This window comes from Mytilus californianus, unplaced genomic scaffold (assembly GCF_021869535.1).
Source record: "Mytilus californianus isolate M0D057914Y unplaced genomic scaffold, xbMytCali1.0.p SCAF_9, whole genome shotgun sequence".
NCBI lineage: Eukaryota > Metazoa > Mollusca > Bivalvia > Mytilida > Mytilidae > Mytilus > Mytilus californianus.
In genome coordinates, this window is record NW_026262745.1 from 34,024,849 (window position 1) to 34,043,661 (window position 18,813).

Consider the following 18,813-nt stretch of genomic DNA (forward strand, 5'->3'; position numbering starts at 1 on the left):
ACTGGTACAAGTATTGTTACCTTGATTATTCTCGATCTTCACATGGATGATCTTATTCACCACTGTACATTTAAAGGAACCAGCAAAATTAAATCTACACCCATGAAACCAGTAATTTAACAACAAAAACAAGACGATCATAAACAGCCAGCCAACAAATCTATCTAATAAAACCTATGTTTCGCTATTTTGAAGAAAATAAAACAACATTGCATTTGAATAACAGTATTCATTTTCAGAATATTGTATAGGATGAAAATTCATTTATTCACTTTTTTGTCCAATGTTTGTTGATCAGGTAAGTTGCATATTAATTGTTCAACTTGACTTTCTTGCATTTAGTAATTTTACACTGATTGCTCTTTTTTAATCCTTGTTCAACTTTCTTCAGTCCTCGTTCAGCTTTTTTAAGTTTGTTTTCAACTTTTTTGTTTTCTCTTTCTTCTTTCTTTTGGCAAGCAAAAGTTTTTCTTGTACAACCTCCTCACTTGTTAGCAAACGATGCGATTGGTGTGACCCAGTCTTTGTCTTTTTGGCATCAGTGGGTGTTTTGTTCTCTCTTACATTGTTCACACTGAACGGTAGAAACAAAGATGTTACCTCTGCATTCCACATATCTGATAATGCGGCAACCCCATCCTCATTTGCAGTAGCAACTACCTTAATTTTGTTCTGTAAGATTAGCTCTAACAAATCTTGCGGGTCGTCTATTTCCCATTGCTGTAGATTGTCAGTAATATCTGGAACATCAACAATTAGTGGTAATATTTGGGATTGATTGATATTTAAAACCGGTGCATCACCAGATGGAGCCATTGTCTCAATAGTGGCAATTTCAGTTGAGGACCCCGCGGCAGAGGAGCTCGGCAATGCAGCTTCAGTTGGTTTCATGACCGACTTATTTTGTTCAATATATTGTGAAGGTTCACTTGGCAGGTAAGCACACTCGGGAATTGCAAGTGGGTTGAAGGGGTAAATTCCGCAAGCTCGGAATCCGCTTTTGATATTTTCAGTTGTTAGTGCTGAATTCCATGGCTGTTTTGAACAAAGTTGGAAAAGTCCACTTATCCACTTTGTGCAGTATGTTCTCCTGTAGAAATTCGGAGCACGCTCTGTCATATTGCTTGTTGAAAGGACCAAACACAGTTCTGTCTAGTGGTTGCAAGTAATGCATAGTGTGTGGTGGTAGCGACAATACAACAACATCTTCTTTGATTCCCTCTTGTATTAGCGCTAAAGATTCGTGTGATGAGTGCCCATCTACAATGAGAATCTGTGGCCGATCGTTACCACACTGTTTCAAAAAAATGTCTTTAGACCACCGTTCTCCGATTCTATCATCCATCCACCCACTTTCCTGGTAGTCCCACATGGTCATTGGTGGAGCCTCTTGTGTATTGAAACCAAATATCGATCTTTCTGTTTTACCTTTTACAACTAACAAAGGACTCATCTTATCTCCCATAGCATTGACGCAAGCAACTAGCGTCACATGTGTGCTGATAGCGCTTGTGCGACCTGGTACATTTCTTGCCCCCTTTTCAGCCACTACTTTGACAGGATCGTGTTCAAAAGATTTTCCCGACTCGTCCATATTCCATATCAATTTTGGTTTCCCTAACAGATTTTTCTGTGTTAGAATTAATCCTAAGTCTTGGAAATAGGCCTCGACTTTTTGCCGGTTCATCATTCGGCACCGTAAGGCACCTGTTTTTTCTGGTTTCCTAATTGTTAAATCCGGTGTCTTTCTTTAAGGCTTTGCCACCATTCTTTACCAGGCGTTGAGTTTTTGAAGGGTGTTTTTAATTTTAATTTCTTTACTAGTGCTCCAGTTCTGGTAAGAAGTTGTTTGCGTGAAAGTCCAACTCCCAACTGGGAAGCTCTCTTAACTGACTGGACGATGGACTTCTCTAACTCTAGAGGCAGTGCTGGTTTCCGTCCCCTGCCGACTTCCAAATCCCTCTTCCCAGTTACACGATCTCCGATTGTAGATTTAGGTACATCAAAATGCTGTGCCGCTTTTCTCACAGACATTTCCCCCGATTTCATACTCCTTACAGCATTTTCTAAAGCTGTTTGATTATATCTTAATTCTTTCGACTTAGATTTTTTCACCCTTAACATTCTGAAAAAAGAACGAAAACAAAAGATAATAGATAGCCACGTATTTATTTTCTTACATATAACTCAAGTAAAGCATGTAGTAAGTTTAATACTAAAATAAATCTTTCAAAAAAGTCTCTGCACAACTTTGTAAATCGTCTGCTTCTGCTTGTGAAATAAAACATGTGCCTCTTCTTACCAGTGTTCTTGCCACAAAAACAATGCTTCCAATATCATTTGTTTTATCTTCTTCGATGATATCAACTAAAAGCTTTGCAATGTATTTATTTCTTGATAAATCGAACAGTTTTGAGCATAATACGAATGTCTGGTCAGTGTCAAACAAACATTCATCTTTGACACATTCATTCAATTTGTTACGGGCTAACATAGTTGACAAGATAGATTTTATCCCTATTTCTCGTTTGAACAATTCTAAGCATGTAGACATTCTGGAAAGAAAAAAATCAATGATGTACATTTTGAAAAAATGTATTTCATTCTTAATTCAACCGCCTCGGCCAGAATTATGTGTATGGATAGCGTGACATCATCACCATCATTTTTATTTGTACGGATTTGTATTACTTTATTTGATAACCTGTTCCGTATTTGACTTGAAAATTTTATTTTATTTGTACATTGAAAATATCAACAGTGCAAGGTTTGTATTTATGTTCACCATATATATATATTTTTAAATGAGTATAGAGTGTGATGATAGTTGACACCTATACACGATCATTTCTGAACAAAACCACTTTCATTTAAACGAAGTGTAATTACTTTTCTTGTGTCCGCATTTCAACTACCAATAAAAAAATGGGTGGTGCAAATGCAGACATCTAATGTATGACGTTTTTACAGAAAATATGTAAAGAAAAGATATAAATCATTAATTGTTTTAAATCTAAGTATACTTAAGTACATTATTATTCATTTTATTTTAAATAGATAACCATACTTACGTGGAAAAGTGTAATAACTCTGTAGACTGTCAACTATGTAGATTTCAAAAATTCCCGGGGTTGTAACTTTTAAACTTAGACTTCCGGGTATCTATCAGTTTTAATCACATGATACGCTATTAAATGTATTCATTTTGATATTTAAAACAGAATAAGTATACAACCATATAATTGAAAAAGAAAATACATTAACTACAATTTTATTTATTTCATTATGAATTCATAAACTCGATTATAAGAAGGAGACTTCCTATTCTGTCCGCAATTAGGCACCGTCCGTATTTAGACGAATTTCCCCTATCTCAAAAATAAAATTTTGAATCAAAACCAAAAAGTATACAGATCTTTAGATTAACATAACTAAGAAGTGTGTAAAATTTTATGCAATAATCATAAATCGTTTTTGAGATACGGCGCGACATGTGAAAAACCCCTCCACCTTTTTTTACAAAATACTCAATAACTCAAAAATAAAATTTTGAATCATCACCAAAAAGTATACAGATCTTAAGGTTAATATAACTAAGAAGTGTGTAAAGTTTTAAGCAATAATCATAAACTGTTTTTGAGATACGGCGCGACATGTGAAAAAAAAACACACACCTGTTTTAGTTACTAAGTCCCGTAACTCAAAAAGTTTTAATCTTATTTTCACCAAAAAGTATACAGATCGTTTTACCATCATAAGAAACAACTATGTTAAGTTTCATGAAATTTGGATAAGTCATTCTCAAGTTATGGTGCGACATGTTTACGCCGGACAGACAGACGGACAGACAGACGCCGGACATTTGTATAACATAATATGTCCCGTCAAAAATTTGACGGGCGTATAAAAATTACTTACACAAGTAAATTTTTTGAGAAAATTAAGAAGAGATTATTCAAACCTAATAAGAAATATGAATATAACAAATTTACTTATGTTAGGATATCAATATTTACTTCTTCAAGTAAATAAAAAATAACTTGTACAAGTAGTATCCTTGACTGACTACATATTAACAAAATTTTAGAAACAAAGAGTAGACAACTCGTGAAAGTATCTGTAATAACACATAAAATTGAGAATGGAAATGGGGAATGTGTCAAAGAGACAACAACCCGACCAAAGAGCAGAAAACAGCCCAAGGCCACCAATGGGTCTTGAACACAGCGAGAAAATCCCCCACCTGGAGGCGGGCTTCAGCTGGCCCCTAAACAAAAATGTGTACTAGTTCAGTGAAAATGGACGTCACACTTAACTCAGAAACATATAAATAAACTAAAATTAAAAATCATACAAGACTAACAAAGGCCAGAGGCTTCTGAATTGGGACAGGTGCAAAAATTGCGGCAGGGTTAAACATGTTTTGTGAGATCACAACCCTCCCCTATACCTCTAGTCAATGTAGAATAAACAAACACACAGCAATAAGCACAGTAAAACTCAGTTTTACAGAAGTCCGAGTCTGATGTCAGAATAGGTAACAAAAGAAACTAAGAAAAAAGACAATGATACATAAATTAACAAAGGACTACTAGCAGTTACTGACATGCCAGCTCCAGACCTCAATTAAACTGATTGAAAGATTATGTCTTCATCATATGAAAATCAGGCACAATCCCTACTATTAGGGGTTTATTGTCAAAATTACAAAAAAGGCGAGACATATCTCTGTGATAACAGTTTATCTTATATGTACAGTGAAAATCAAAAACAAGTTATTATTTCTTTATTTAAATTTTGATGTAAATATATATTTGTAAATTCTACCCACGCATGCACGGCACATAGTCATCAATATTATGATGGAGTGCGGAAACTGAAAGAAGAAGAAGGTTTAGTATAATACCATCATAAAATATATGAGAAGAACATAACCTGTACATGCTGTATCATGCCAACAACTGGTTTTAGAATAAATGTGTTTATTTTTCTCTAATAAGGGGACGAACTCCCCTATTACGGTAGAAAAATCAATAAAAAAAAAAATCGGGAAAATTTCCCAAAATTTTCATTCTACTAATGAACTCAAAAATCGTTTACTTTTTTTAACTTTTTTATTTTCAGACTTTTTTATTTTCCCGCATTTTCGCAGAAATCTACTTCCTTTTTCCGGTCTCGTTTGCATGAGTCTTTGAGTAAAATATATATTTATCAGTCTAGTAAAATATAGGAAGGAACGCAATACCAATTCCATTTTTAATAATTCCTTGAATGGCTTGATATGAAAAAACGTTATCTGATAGCGTTTCTTTGTTTACATTGAATATGACGTCATAACATAAATAACGTCACAACTAAAATTCCGAACAACAGAAACGAACTCGGAAACGTAAGGGTATTTCCGTTTCTTTTTGAACAGATTTTGAAGTTAAAATATGTTTGAATTAAAAAAAAATAATTCATACAGACTTTAACCCTTTCACAGGTAATGCCTGTCTCATATTAACATATTCAAGTTATAAGGGGACGAAGTCCCCTATTACGGTAGAAAAGTCAATAAAAAAAAAAAAAAAAAAAATCGGGAAAATTTCCCGAAATTTTCATTCTACTAATGAACTCAAAATCGTTAACTTTTTTATTTTCCCGCATTTGCGCAGAAATCTACTTCCTTTTTCCGGTCTCGTTTGCGTGAGTCTTTGAGTAAAATATATATTTATCAGTCTAGTAAAATATAGGAAGGAACCCAATACCAATTCCATTTTTAATAATTCCTTGAATGGCTTGATATGAAATTGAATATGACGTCATAACATAAATAACGTCACAACTAAAATTCCGAACAACAGAACCGAAATCGGAAACGTAAGGGTAATTCCGTTTCTTTTTGAACAGATTTTGAAGTTAAAATGTTTGAATTAAAAAAAAAATAATTCATACAGACTTCGTCCCCTTTCACAGGTAACACCTGCCTCGTATTACCCTTGAATGTCTGGAGCTCTGTTAAACGAATGTGAATTTGGCTGAAATATCTATTACCACACTGGTAAATACAGTTAATTGTCTGCATGTACTGAATATGGGGAGTATCATTTTTTCTAAAAAAAATTGTGTGTAAAGACTGTTTTGGTAAACTATTTATGGCATTAGTTCTTGTTTTTCTGTAATGGCATGCTATGGTGTTATTCAATTGATTATGCAATAATGAAAGTGTCACTTTAAATTTGTATTCACCCTACACCAGGTGGTGGCATTGGTGGTAAACCACCCAGTTTATTTTTCAAAGCTTGTTTTTCCATAGCAGACATCTTGTTCCGGAAAGTGCCCGTTAATGTTTTGAGTTGTTTATTATCGATATAATAAATTTTCAACCCAAATATTGATGAGTTATTTGTATTTCTCATTGTTTCTTGTTAAAATTAAACTTTACCGATATCAGTAGTTTAAATAACATAAACTACGAAAATAATCTCTAGTAAAATTAAGTCTCATACAAGCGAGATTCAGAATGGCGGACAGTCCGAGAAGAATGTTTGGCTGGTAACAGCTATGTTTCTGCAAAATATAGCTATTCTGTGGATGTATACTCATTATTTTATCAATGATGTAATCCATTAAATGCTTGAATATGGTGAAAAAGAAACAAAAAGGCACCAAGTCAACGAAAAAACAAGGTATACCCATGTCAAAAGTGTTTGTTTACATTTTGACCATGTTTATACATGTTTAAAAATCAGCAGGTTGGCGGCAATTATGTACATTTATAGTCAGTATATATCGCATCAATTCTGTTTGCTATCTCTAAGCATAGAATGAAATAAATACATTTCGATCTGTCATAGGTTTCCAATATGGTGCAAATTTAGTTAAGATAATTTTATGGTTTAACATTAAGAAAAGGGGGAGGTATGGGAAGCTGCAAGTACATATTATATGACCTTCTGTAGATTGGTTTTATCATTTTCATGTATATCATTGTATATTTTATCTACTATGATTTCTTTTTTACATTTCACTGTCAATGTATAGCGCACCACCATTAGATTTTACCTTGATGTAATATATTTTATCCCTGTTTCTTCCCCCTATTGAATATCTTAATATTACCCGCTAAGGGGTGTTCCTTCTAATAGGAAGCTCATACAAAGAAAAGAAGTACACTACCTTGTTCCTCCCTGTTTGTGATTCTTTGGCGTTTGACCTGATATGTGGAAACCATTTACCTAATATGAGGCAGGTGTTACCTGTGAAAGAGGTCAAAATCATCATTATTTCTATGATACTTTTTTCATCCTAAACATGTCATGTATGAAATGTTTGCCACTGGACATTAAGCAACCAACAATCAGTCTATGATACTTTTTGGGAATCAAATAAACAAATTTATGGGAAATCTTATGTTTTACAATACACCATTTCGCTTTCTGTCCATTTATAACGGCAATTGACATTCAATGGCCATCCTTCATCATCATATACATTTGTATTTAAATTAGAATGAAGGTAACATGATATGTGGACGAATAGACCCAATACCAATAGATGGAAATGTAGGATATGTGTCAAAGAAACAGTAACTCAAATAACAAAAATAATCAAAAGACATTTAGAGGACAACATACAGTCTTCATCATTAAATGTCTATACAATATATATCAATTTCGAAATGGTAAGAATAAATTACTATAATTATAAATTCAGAAATTAATGTGTGCATTCATTATTACGAATCACTGAATACAGGTAAAAATGCAAGATCTAATTCTAAATTGGTGATGGAAAATCACTACTGAAATTATTAAAGAAAATTGTTATTATTGCGACCTTTATTTTTGGCATTAATAAAAACACTGCAATAATTTCTGATTTTACAGTTAACAGAAATAATCAAATACCTAATTCTCAAAATAAAGGAAAAAACAAGTACTAATCACCTTACAGGGATATAATAACCTTTAATGACAAAAACAGCATCTTAAAGCATATAATTGAACAAGAGTTCAATAAATACTAAATAGGTACCATCGCGTCAGTATTTTGCTTTAATTCGTCAATTTATTTTATGTAATTTTATATAAAATTCAATAAACGTAATACATGTATTTTCTTAGGTGAACAATGGCAGAAAGAAGATGTACAGGTTCATACAGGATTACCACCACAAGTTGAAGGCCAGTTACGATGTTTTCTCCGATTGTCCATACCAGAGATCGTATGGGTGTCACCAAGTCCACCTGTTGTCACACATGCTAGAGTTAAGTGGTGGGGAGAGGATGGTGATGGAGCTTTATTCAGGTATCAATTAGAACTATTTAAACTGTATATTCATTTTTATACATGTATAGGCAATTAAGTGCACACAACATGTTTCTAAAAGTTTGTATAATATAAAAGTGTTAGCAGTGTCATTTTCCTCAAAAATTGCATGGATTATACTAAACATTTGTTTTATAGTATATAAGTATACAATTATATTTCTTCATCTTGATTTTCATTGCTGTAGATTTTTGAATTGTTACACAGGAAAAACCTTTTAGAACAACACCTGAAATACAAAAGACATAGTCTTAGCAATGTTATTTATGTGGCTTTAGTCAATACCTAATTAAAATTTTATTGATTACATATTTGTAGACCCTTAGATGTGAAGCAGAATGATAAAGCTTCCAGTAAGACCATAGCAAGGTACCCCATCAGATCTGGTCCAAAACAGTTTGCCTCCTACCTAGGTGACATGGGCAGTATAATACTAGAAGTGTTAAGTGGTCCTTTGTTGTTACCTGTGGGATATGCTGAAGTCACACAGATTGGACAGTTGTCACCTAATCGTCCAGTTAAAGGGTTAGTAGTATAAGCTGAGGTGAAATTAGACAATTGTGACATACATAGGGGAGGTAGGATATGCAAAAGACACACCGATTGGATAGTTGTTACTAGGACTGATTAATGAGATGTAACCTAGTTTCTACCACTTTCATCTAAAAATACTTGTTTTAGTTTCAGTATGATAAATTAAACAACTCTATATATGTAGAAATGAAGTTAAGGATCATTTTTGAAAGAAAAGACCATATTTTTATTAGAAAGATAATGATAAATTAAAAATACCAATAAGATATCCTTGATTCAAATATTTTTTTTTACAAGCAATATGACAAACAAATTCTTATATTAATCATTTGTTAATGTAGGGTAATTGAATGTCCAGTTTTTAATTACATAAGTGTTAAGATGTCATCATAGAATGTTATTAAGAAAGCTACATTTTTTGTTAGTGATATATGAAATTCAGAATAATAATAGTATTAAAAAAATAACAGGAACTATAATTAATTCAAAAATCTTTACTTGAATTGTATTTTTCATTATTCTTTTTCTTTGTTAGATTTTACCCAGTTTTCACAGAAGAAGAACAGAAGATAGCAGAAATCCAAGTATCACTTGTTCTAGAATCACTTATGGGTATGAATGTGTATTATTAAGTATCCATTAGAACAGACTCCCTTTCATTAAATCATGTGATTAGAATGAGAGAGTGAAGAAACATAATCATATAAGATATGTCATCAGCTGACTAGTGGTTTAAGTATTTCACATTTACCTTGCAAGTTTCTGTTTTATATATGGATATTTTGACTGCTTCTGCCAAAAAAAAAATTGAGGAAATATCAGGTTTTTAGATTAAGCATCTTAAGGAACAGTCAAAATGATTCATAGTACCATAGTTGTGGGTGACTGGTTTATGTTAGAGTAATAATATTTTGACACCTGATTTAAAAAAAAAAAGTAAAATAATAAAGATCTAAAATTCTATCTACGACCAAAAAAATTCTAATAACAAGTAAGAAGAAATTTATTTGAAATAATAAAACCATTAGAACTTAGGATTAAATTAAAGTCTACTTCTTACAAAAATTAACTATTGAAATGTTGACTAACAGTGATATTGTTTGCCTCAAATTACCTCAGAAATTCGGCTTTTTCCCCTAGAGAAAATTCCCAATTACTGAAAAAAATGGCAGAAAATTCCTTCCAATAAGTTGTACATTTTTCCTAAATGGTGATGACATCGGTAGTAATGTACGTAAATTTCGTATTCATGTTATTATTTTGATATTATGAAAGTGCTTTTGAGATCCCGGTTTCTGTTAGAATCATGGCGGTGTTTGTAACACACGTGGTTTTCAATGTATTAAGTACCATAATTTTTTCAGTTTCTTTCCCCTCCCCAAAAAGTTCCTTTCCTGTTGAAAATGTCTCACAATTCAAGTTTTATTACAATTACTTCTTATTCAAAACTTCCTAATTTCCAAAAAAATGATGCATTTGTCCCAGAAAAAAAGGGTAGAGGTAGTTTTGAAAAAAGACAACAATATCACTGATTTGATAGCTTATTGCTTTATTATTCAGGTAGTTTTTACATCATATTTGAGCTGTTGTTTTCCTATGATTGAACACTTCTAATGTTATTTATTTTTATTTCAGCTTCCTACGACAGCAATGGATCAGTTCCAACAACAGATATCAGTTTTGAAACACAAGCTACACAAGATTCCATGTATCCACAGAGAAATCAACCTGTTCCACATTCACAGGCTCCACGTAAACCTGTAGATGACCCATTTATATCTCCAGCTTCACATCAGGTTAGAACAGAACAACTTGTATTACACATAACCAATGCTTTTCTAGTTTGCTCTATCATTTAAGAAGTCTTGCACAAAATAAGTTTTTCAATGAAATCAATAAGTATATCTCAATGCTAACTCTTCCAATTTGAAAATACTACAGAAAATTTTCTTGGATAGATTTATAGCAAAAGTGTAAGAATAGGTAATAAATTAGTGCTAAGTACATGAATTATAGTTCTCTATACAGAAGATTTTTCTTATGAAGGAAAAAAAAAACTGGCGACTTCATTTGCTGAAGATATTTTTCTTTGATTATCAATTTTTTTTTATATTAATAGAATGCAGAAGGTGCAATGCAGAATGGTTTTGCTGATTATGCATCAGACCTTCGTCAACAGCTTAACTACAGCATGAATGACTTACCATCCAATCAAGTTCCTCCTGTCAGATCTGGTAGTACTGTTGCCATAACAACCAATGGAGATGTTGTTACTACAGATCTTAGCTTCTATGATCAAAATCCACAGCCTAAGAAGTCTAATGGTAGACGTAAGTCAGCATACAGTGCCAGACAAAATCTTTTTTTTTTAAACTTTGCATGCCTAAAAATTTTCAATTATAGCAAGTTTTGTTATTTGTATTTCAATGTTCATTAAACAAATTTAAACAAATTGTTGTAAAATATGTTTCTTCACTGAGTATGGGCAGTAAAACTGAAAATTTTAAATTAATTATATTTAAATTAACATCATTTCAGTTTTAAAATTTGATATGAAAGTAATTTAAGTAAAAAGAACCAACAAATAACAAGTAAGTCTAATGGCCAAAATAACACCAGGAATTCATTTATTTTTGAATTTACAGCTAGTCCTTCTAAGACTGAATCGGATAGGAATCTGTTATCTGTTTTACTGGAAAGAGGCAGTAAATTACGAGACCAGATGATCATATCCAGTATAGACGATGATAAAGGAAATGGTCCATCAGTTACCAATGGTCCAGATATCAGTATGAATGGTGTCAACTTATCAGGCATGTCTGACAGGTAAAGGAAATAAATAAATATTTTGATATTTTAGTCTTAGATACATGATTTTTTTATACCCCCTGTTTTACCTCTGTCTGTCCGTCCATCCGTCCCATGAATATTTTCCGTCGCATCTTCCTCAGGAACTACATCATAAGGATTTCTGAAATTTGGTTTCAGGGTTTATATAAGTTAGCTATACCGTGTGATGCGTTTCAGATTCATCACTCAACAACTTCCTGTTTACCGAACACTTGCATATTTTTACACTATTAAAATTATCTAGTTGTGGCAGGGGTATTAACAGTGAGCAGTAGCTAGCAGTTTCACTTGTTTTTTTATTAATTGTTAATGGCTTTGAACTAGCTGTCAGTAACTGCAAGTACTCTCAGATCTGTACTTTGTGTCTTTTTAGTTGTTAAAGATGTATAAATACTGTACCACATCTGGTCTGTGTTTTTGTTAAATGTTTTTCTGCTTTGTATCGATCTGATGAGTTCAGCGCTTTTCAACTGATTTTTATAGTTTTTCTTATTTTTTGCTGTAACACCACTGTCCCAGGTTAGGGGAGGGTTTAGCACTCACAAACATGTTTAACTTGCCACATCTTTCCCAAGTCAGGAGCCAGTAGTTCAGTGGTTGTCGTTGGTTCATGTCCATCATATTTGTTTTTCATAAATTGTTTTGTTATAAATCAGGCCATTAATTTTCTCAATTGAATTGTTTCATATTTTTCATGCCGGGGGCCTTTTATAGCCCACTATACAGTATGAGTTTTTCTCATTGTTGAAGGCTGTACATTTCCCTATAATTGCTTACATCCACTTAATTTGAACTTTGGTGGATAGTTGTCTCATTGGCAATCATACCACATCACCTTATTTTTATATATCTTTTTGTATGGGATACAGTACACACAAGTAGATTTGGTTGAAGATCACTCTTCCCTGTGTTGAGTGAATCACTGGAACAGGATCTTTGCTGGTGATTGGAGGTGACTAAAAGTTAGGACCATTGTCACATGTTGCCATTGTAATGTACGAAGATATTTCAGAGGCAATCACCAACAACCCCCAGCATTCCCTGTGGAAATTCTACAGTGCCAGTGTCAAGTAAATCATTGGAACAGGGTGATTGCTGTTGATGACAACACTATAAATTAGAATCATGTCACATGTCACCAATGGAGAAGTAATTTCTCACAACCACCAACAATGGCTGTGGAAATCCCCCACCAATATTTTTAAATGTATCCCCAAATGTGAAATTGCAAAATGATCGTATATAAAATGTGTTGTGAAAATTTTTTATGTAGCATAAAATTAGGGGTAACATCTGTTACAAGTTATCCTTCTTATGTTTTTATACGACCGCAAAAAATTTTTGTGGTCGTATATTGGTATGACGTTGGCGTCGTTGTTGTCGTAGTCGTCCCGCGTCGTCGTCCGAAGACACATTAGTTTTCGCACTCTAACTTTAGTTAAAGTGAATGGATCTCAATGAAATTTAATCATAAGGTTCAATACTACAAAAGGAAGGTGGGGATTGATTTTGGGGGTTATGGTACCAACAGTTAAGGATTTAGGGGCCAAAAATAAGCATTTTTGTAACTTCCAGACATAACTTGTGTGTTTGTGTATGGATCTCTCTGACATTGTACCAAAAGGTTCCATATCACAAAGGGAATGCTGGGATTGATTTTGGGGGTAATTGCCTCCAAATTTTAGGAATTAGGGGCCAAAAAGGGGCAAAAAACAAGCATTTTTCTAGTTTCATGACAATAACTTGTGTGTAAGTCTATGGATCTCTCTAAAATTGTATCACAAGGTTCCATATCACAAAGGGAATGCTGGGATTGATTTTGGGGGTAATTGCCTCCAAATTTTAGGAATTAGGGGCCAAAAAGGGGCAAAAAACAAGCAGTTTTCTAGTTTCATGACAATAACTTGTGTGTAAGTGTGTGGATCTTTATGAAATTGTACTACAAGGTTCCATATCACAAAGGGAAAGCTGGAATTGAGTTTGGGGGTAATTGCCCAAAAATTTTAGGAAAAAGGGGCAAAAAAGGGGCCAAAAATAAGCATTTTTCTAGTTTCCAGACAATAACTTGTGTTCAAGTGTATGGATCTCTCTGAAATTGTACTGCAAGGTACCATACCACAAAGGGAAGGCTGGGATTGATTTTGGGGGTAATTGCCTCAAAATTTTAGCAATTAGGGGCCAAAAAGGGGGAAAAAACAAGCATTTTACTAGTTTCATAACAATAACTTGTGTGTAAGTCTATGGATCTCTCTGACATTGTATCACAAGGATCCATATCACAAAGGGAATGCTGGGATTGATTTTGGGGGTAATTGCCTCCAAATTTTCGGAATTAGGGGCCAAAAAGGGCCAAAAACAAGCATTTTTCTAGTTTCAGGACAATAACTTGTGTGTAAGTGTATGGATCTTTATGAAATTGTACTGCAAGGTTCCATATCACAAAGGGAAAGCTGGGATTGAGTTTGGGGGTAATTGCCCTAAACGTTTAGGAATTTGGGGCCAAAAAGGGACCAAAAAACAAGCATTTTTCTAGTTTCCAGACAATAACTTGTGTTCAAGTGTATGGATCTCTCTGAAATTGTACTGCAAGGTACCATACCACAAAGGGAAGGCTGGGATTGAGTTTGGGGGTGATCAATCATAAGGGGGTTCAAAAAATTAGGGGGGGGGTTTTTTTTCCTTTTTTTTTCTTTAAAATTTTCCATTTTAAATTGGTTATTTCTGATTTATATATAAAAGCAAATAATAATGATATGGTTTGAATAGGTAAATTAAATTTTTTTAAGTTCTTAGATCACTTTCATTCTGTGTCAGAAACCTATGCTGTGTCAAATATTTAATTACAATCCAAATTCAGTGCTGTATCAAGCTTGAATGTTGTGTCCATACTTGCCCCAACTGTTCAGGGTTCGACCTCTGTGGTCCTATCAAGCTGCGCCCCAGCGGAGCATTTTATTGTTATAGAAATGATGCATTGAAGCATAGAGTGAAGGACTGTAATGGCAGTGATCTTGTCATATTTACAGTAATCAAATGCGAAACATTGGATAAAACTAAAAAATATTGAATAGCTGCTTTATTACTTTGAAACTGAGATTTTGTTGCATTGTATAGAAGTGTGGTTTGAACAGACTAATGATTTATTTACAGGAGAGGATCAGCTGGAAGTTTACTTAAAGAAATCCTAAAGGCCGACAATGAGAATGACGTTGATTTATCTGCCTTAGATTCCAGGGCTGTAGATCTTATGTTTGGTGGAACTGGAGCTTTTGATTATAATGTAAGAACTAAACTGTATACACTTTTTATTGTTTAAAACAACCCATTTAAAATAAATTTCAAGAAAAAATAACTTAAAAATGGCGGTATGTTTCATTTGAAATATAATTTGATAGTCTAAATGAGGGGAGGTGAAATTGATTTTTTTATAAGGAGTAAAAATTAATATTGATATATTACCTCCCTGTTTAATAACAAAGGTTATTTATTCTAGAACTGAAATTAATGATAACCATATATATGTGCATTAAAAGTTTACATTCTTTATGGCTCATTTTAGGGGGAAATTGGGATGAAAGAAATGTAGAAATTCTTTAAGGGTTAAGTGCTGTTATCCTTTCAACAGTATTACTAATTAAAGAGAATTTATTAAAAGCCTTATAAATTTAATTTTAAGTTATGAACCTAGTATGATAAAAGATAAACGATATTAATATGTAAGTTTGATGAATTATAGATGATGATGAATGGTGGTCCAGGTTCCAGTATATCTGATGATATGGATGTGATGAGTGATCCTGGAGATCCAATACACAGTGAATCAATACTACAAGAACTCTTTTACAAAAATCCTGTAAGTTATGTAAAAATTAGCTGTACCTTTTAAATTCTAAATCAGAATTTTTAGTTTTTAGTAAACTTGTGGGGGAGGGGGAGGGGGTGCATTATCTTATAAAAAACTTGAAATTGCTTTAAATACAAATTTTTTATTATCATTCATATCAAATATAAGTCTAGAAGTAACTTGCTGAAATATCTATTCAAACATCATTAATGTAATGCATTTTCTGCAGAAAATACTAGTATGATTATTTTTTTTATTCTAGCCCAACTTTCTTCATGTAGTGATTTGAAATCTTATTTTATAATTTCTGATTAAATTACATTTTGAAGGAATCTGAAGTAAGTGACTTGAGTGAGTTAAGTGGAGATGAGCTGAAGAAGACAAAATCTGTGAAGAGGCGTGCTAGTACTGCATCTGTTGAAGATCCTTCTAATCAAGTACGTAGTCCTACTGTTTCTTGTCTGGGCTATTCCAGAAATGAATGTACTTGAGGGGGGTCGAAAATTTTGATTGATTATTTCATATAATTGTTAAGGCTAAAAAAAAACACCACCCATTAAATTATAATAAAAGTACCTTTCGACCACCCCATTCAATTAATTCTGGAAAAGCCCTTTGCGTATCTTGTTCAAATAATTGACTAGGATTGTCATTTTTCTTGTCTAAAGTTGTGGTTCCCTCTGGGCCTCCGGCTTCCTCAACCAATAAAACCTGACCTCCAAAATATAGCCAATAGTGTTGAAAGTGGTGGGAAACACCAACAATCAATCAATATTTAAATAGAATTTGCTATTGACAGAATAATACAGCAGAGACTTAGGGCTATAAGTGGATGGGAGACACTGAGTAAGTAGGAAGGGACTTTATAAACCCCCAACAACTAACATACTTTTTTTTTTAATTTTGCTTACATTAGATGGATATAATAAAAGATGACTCACAGAGTATTTCCAAAAATAAAACTTCCTTTCCTACCATCATTTTACCATTCAACATTCTTTTTTAAGGAATAGTCCTTATAATTTTTTTCTTTTCTTCCATCAATGAAAGAAATCCTGTTGGCAAGCATATTAGTATCAATATTCTTTTTTCCCTCTATTTGTATGTTTGTATGCTCCTTGTGTGTCCTTGTGTGTCCTTGATTGGTAATAAAGTAGTATCTTCTTGTTGTTAACTTGTTGTATTAGTGTTATCTTACTTCTGAACTGTACATTAGAATGTGGAAACTGCATTTATGAAAATAAAAATACAAACAACTTATAGTTGATGGGGACAGTTAAAACATTAATCAGTCAGACCAAGCATTTCAACATAATTGATAGAAAATAAACTTTATGCATGTATAGGGAATACCAAAATAGATGAAAAGATTAAATTCTTTATTTGCTTAATGTTGGAGCAAATGGAGAATATTGTAAATAAACAATAATTAAATACAAAAAGAATACACTTAAAATGATTGGCTGTTGAATTGGTTGATTATTTATAAAATGATACCAGAATAACTGCAATGAAAAAAGATAAAAATGAACATCATAATAGTCAAGATATCTTTGAAAAAATTTAAGCACATTTTATTTATTTTACCCCTGATCTATGTTAATCCTATATACTTGATTATGAAGAGACTTGGACAGCTAAGGCTATTTAGAATAAGCAATATCATAACTACCATTTATATTTACAGAGACCTCCATCAAGGAGATCATCGATATCAAGTTTAAATTTCCCAGAACCACAAGTGACGGAGGACAAACCAAAGAAAAAGATCAAAACTCCAAAGAGAAAGGCAAGGTTAAAGACAAAACGAACAGGAAGTAAGAAACGTAGACGATCACGGAGCAGTGCCAGAAGTACCGCTAGTGAATACAGCGACAGTGACAGAGCCTGTACACCACGGTCAGAATTATCACAAGTATCATTTGATTTACCTGCTTCTGATTTGGATGAACCAGAGCATGGTATGTGTTATTTGATATTCAAAAATGATTTTAAAATTCTGTGGCAAAGTTGAAAAAGCAAACAAATTAATTGAACCTGGAAAAGAAAAAGCAAAAAAGATCATAATAGAGCTTTATTTGCTGTTCACCTCAAAAGTTGGTGTAAAAAAAACATTTCATTAAGAATTTTTAATTTTCAATATGATGTGAAACCTTAAGTGCATGAGTAACCTAGCAATTTATTGATACTTATTGCAATTGACATTTACAAAAATTAAGCGATGATTATGGAGGTAAAATTTTAAGTGGAAGATAAATTTGAATTATTTTGACATTTTCCAGTTTATATCATACTTACTGATAATTGTACACTTATTTGCATATATTATTTTACAATTTGACAAACTTAATAAATATTTTAAGAATAATAGTGTGAAAAGAAAAACAAAGCAAATTATTTTATTATTTCAGATGAGCCATCACGAAGTAAAAAAGTAGATGGTTTAAGTGTAGAAAGGTTGACATTACTCGGTCGAGTACATGTAGCTCGTGTAGTGATTGATGCTCTTCATCTTACTGGACAGGAGCTCAATACATCGTCATCATCAAAGAAAAGTTTTAAGTTCAAAACAGTAGGAAGACCTCCAAAGCCTTCACCTAAAGCTAAGAAGTCCATGTAAGGGGGAATAATACTTGATGATACTTATTCAAATGAAAATATTTCAGACTGATCTGTTTTCAGAAATCTATTCTGGTTATGTTAATAATGAAAATAAAAATTAATGTAATGAATCTAAATAATTAGGAACAGTCAGCAAAGCCAAGAAAATGTATTTTCAAAAGTGATTCATTGAAATATTTGTAGATCAAACCTTTTTGATATAATCAGTGCCATTGCTTTTGAGCATTATCTTGGCAGAGCACATGTTCAAGATATAAAGCATTGAAAGTATAATTAACTCTTACAGCAAAGAGGTTGCAAAACGGTCGGAGATTGAAAAAATTGGACAATCTTGATACTTATACTTTGTGGATTTATAAAATAAAAACAGTTTAAAACTTTTGTTTTTATACTTTATTCACATCCTAACTAGCATATAAAGTTATTTGTTTATTTGTGTTATAGGACATACTTTATAGAGTACCAGTTTCCAGTGGTAGCCACATCTAGAGATAAATATTCACCTAATGCTTTGGCCACAGAGGTGATGAGGGTGGCATCCAAAAAAGTCAGTAATGGTTGTAAGTATCTTTTTAGCATTTATATATAAAGTTTGAAAAAAGAAAATAAGGAGCAAATGAGAAATCAAAATGGTAGGTACATAATAACAG

At 32.8% G+C, this 18,813-nt stretch overlaps 2 protein-coding genes across 4 annotated transcripts in view; one reads left to right on the forward strand and one right to left on the reverse strand.

Moving 5' to 3' along the window:
• LOC127715096 (protein phosphatase methylesterase 1-like) overlaps positions 1-6,327 on the reverse strand; it is a 162,064-nt gene extending 155,737 nt beyond the window's left edge. For all 3 annotated transcript variants that reach the window (XM_052221139.1, XM_052221138.1, XM_052221137.1), the window contains exon 1: positions 6,232-6,327. In XM_052221139.1, coding sequence (XP_052077099.1) covers positions 6,232-6,305 — 74 coding nt within the window. In that variant the 5' untranslated portion in view covers positions 6,306-6,327. The remainder of the gene's footprint in view (positions 1-6,231) is intronic.
• Positions 6,328-6,509: 182 nt separating this feature from the next.
• LOC127716436 (C2 domain-containing protein 3-like) overlaps positions 6,510-18,813 on the forward strand; it is a 38,393-nt gene continuing 26,089 nt past the window's right edge. The window contains exons 1-13 of the mRNA XM_052222627.1: positions 6,510-6,671; positions 8,109-8,292; positions 8,632-8,838; positions 9,383-9,459; positions 10,483-10,643; positions 10,967-11,177; positions 11,493-11,673; positions 14,848-14,977; positions 15,434-15,550; positions 15,871-15,978; positions 17,229-17,502; positions 17,953-18,157; positions 18,608-18,723. Of these exons, the coding sequence (XP_052078587.1) occupies positions 6,626-6,671; positions 8,109-8,292; positions 8,632-8,838; positions 9,383-9,459; positions 10,483-10,643; positions 10,967-11,177; positions 11,493-11,673; positions 14,848-14,977; positions 15,434-15,550; positions 15,871-15,978; positions 17,229-17,502; positions 17,953-18,157; positions 18,608-18,723 (2,017 nt within the window). The 5' untranslated portion in view covers positions 6,510-6,625. The remainder of the gene's footprint in view (positions 6,672-8,108; positions 8,293-8,631; positions 8,839-9,382; positions 9,460-10,482; positions 10,644-10,966; positions 11,178-11,492; positions 11,674-14,847; positions 14,978-15,433; positions 15,551-15,870; positions 15,979-17,228; positions 17,503-17,952; positions 18,158-18,607; positions 18,724-18,813) is intronic.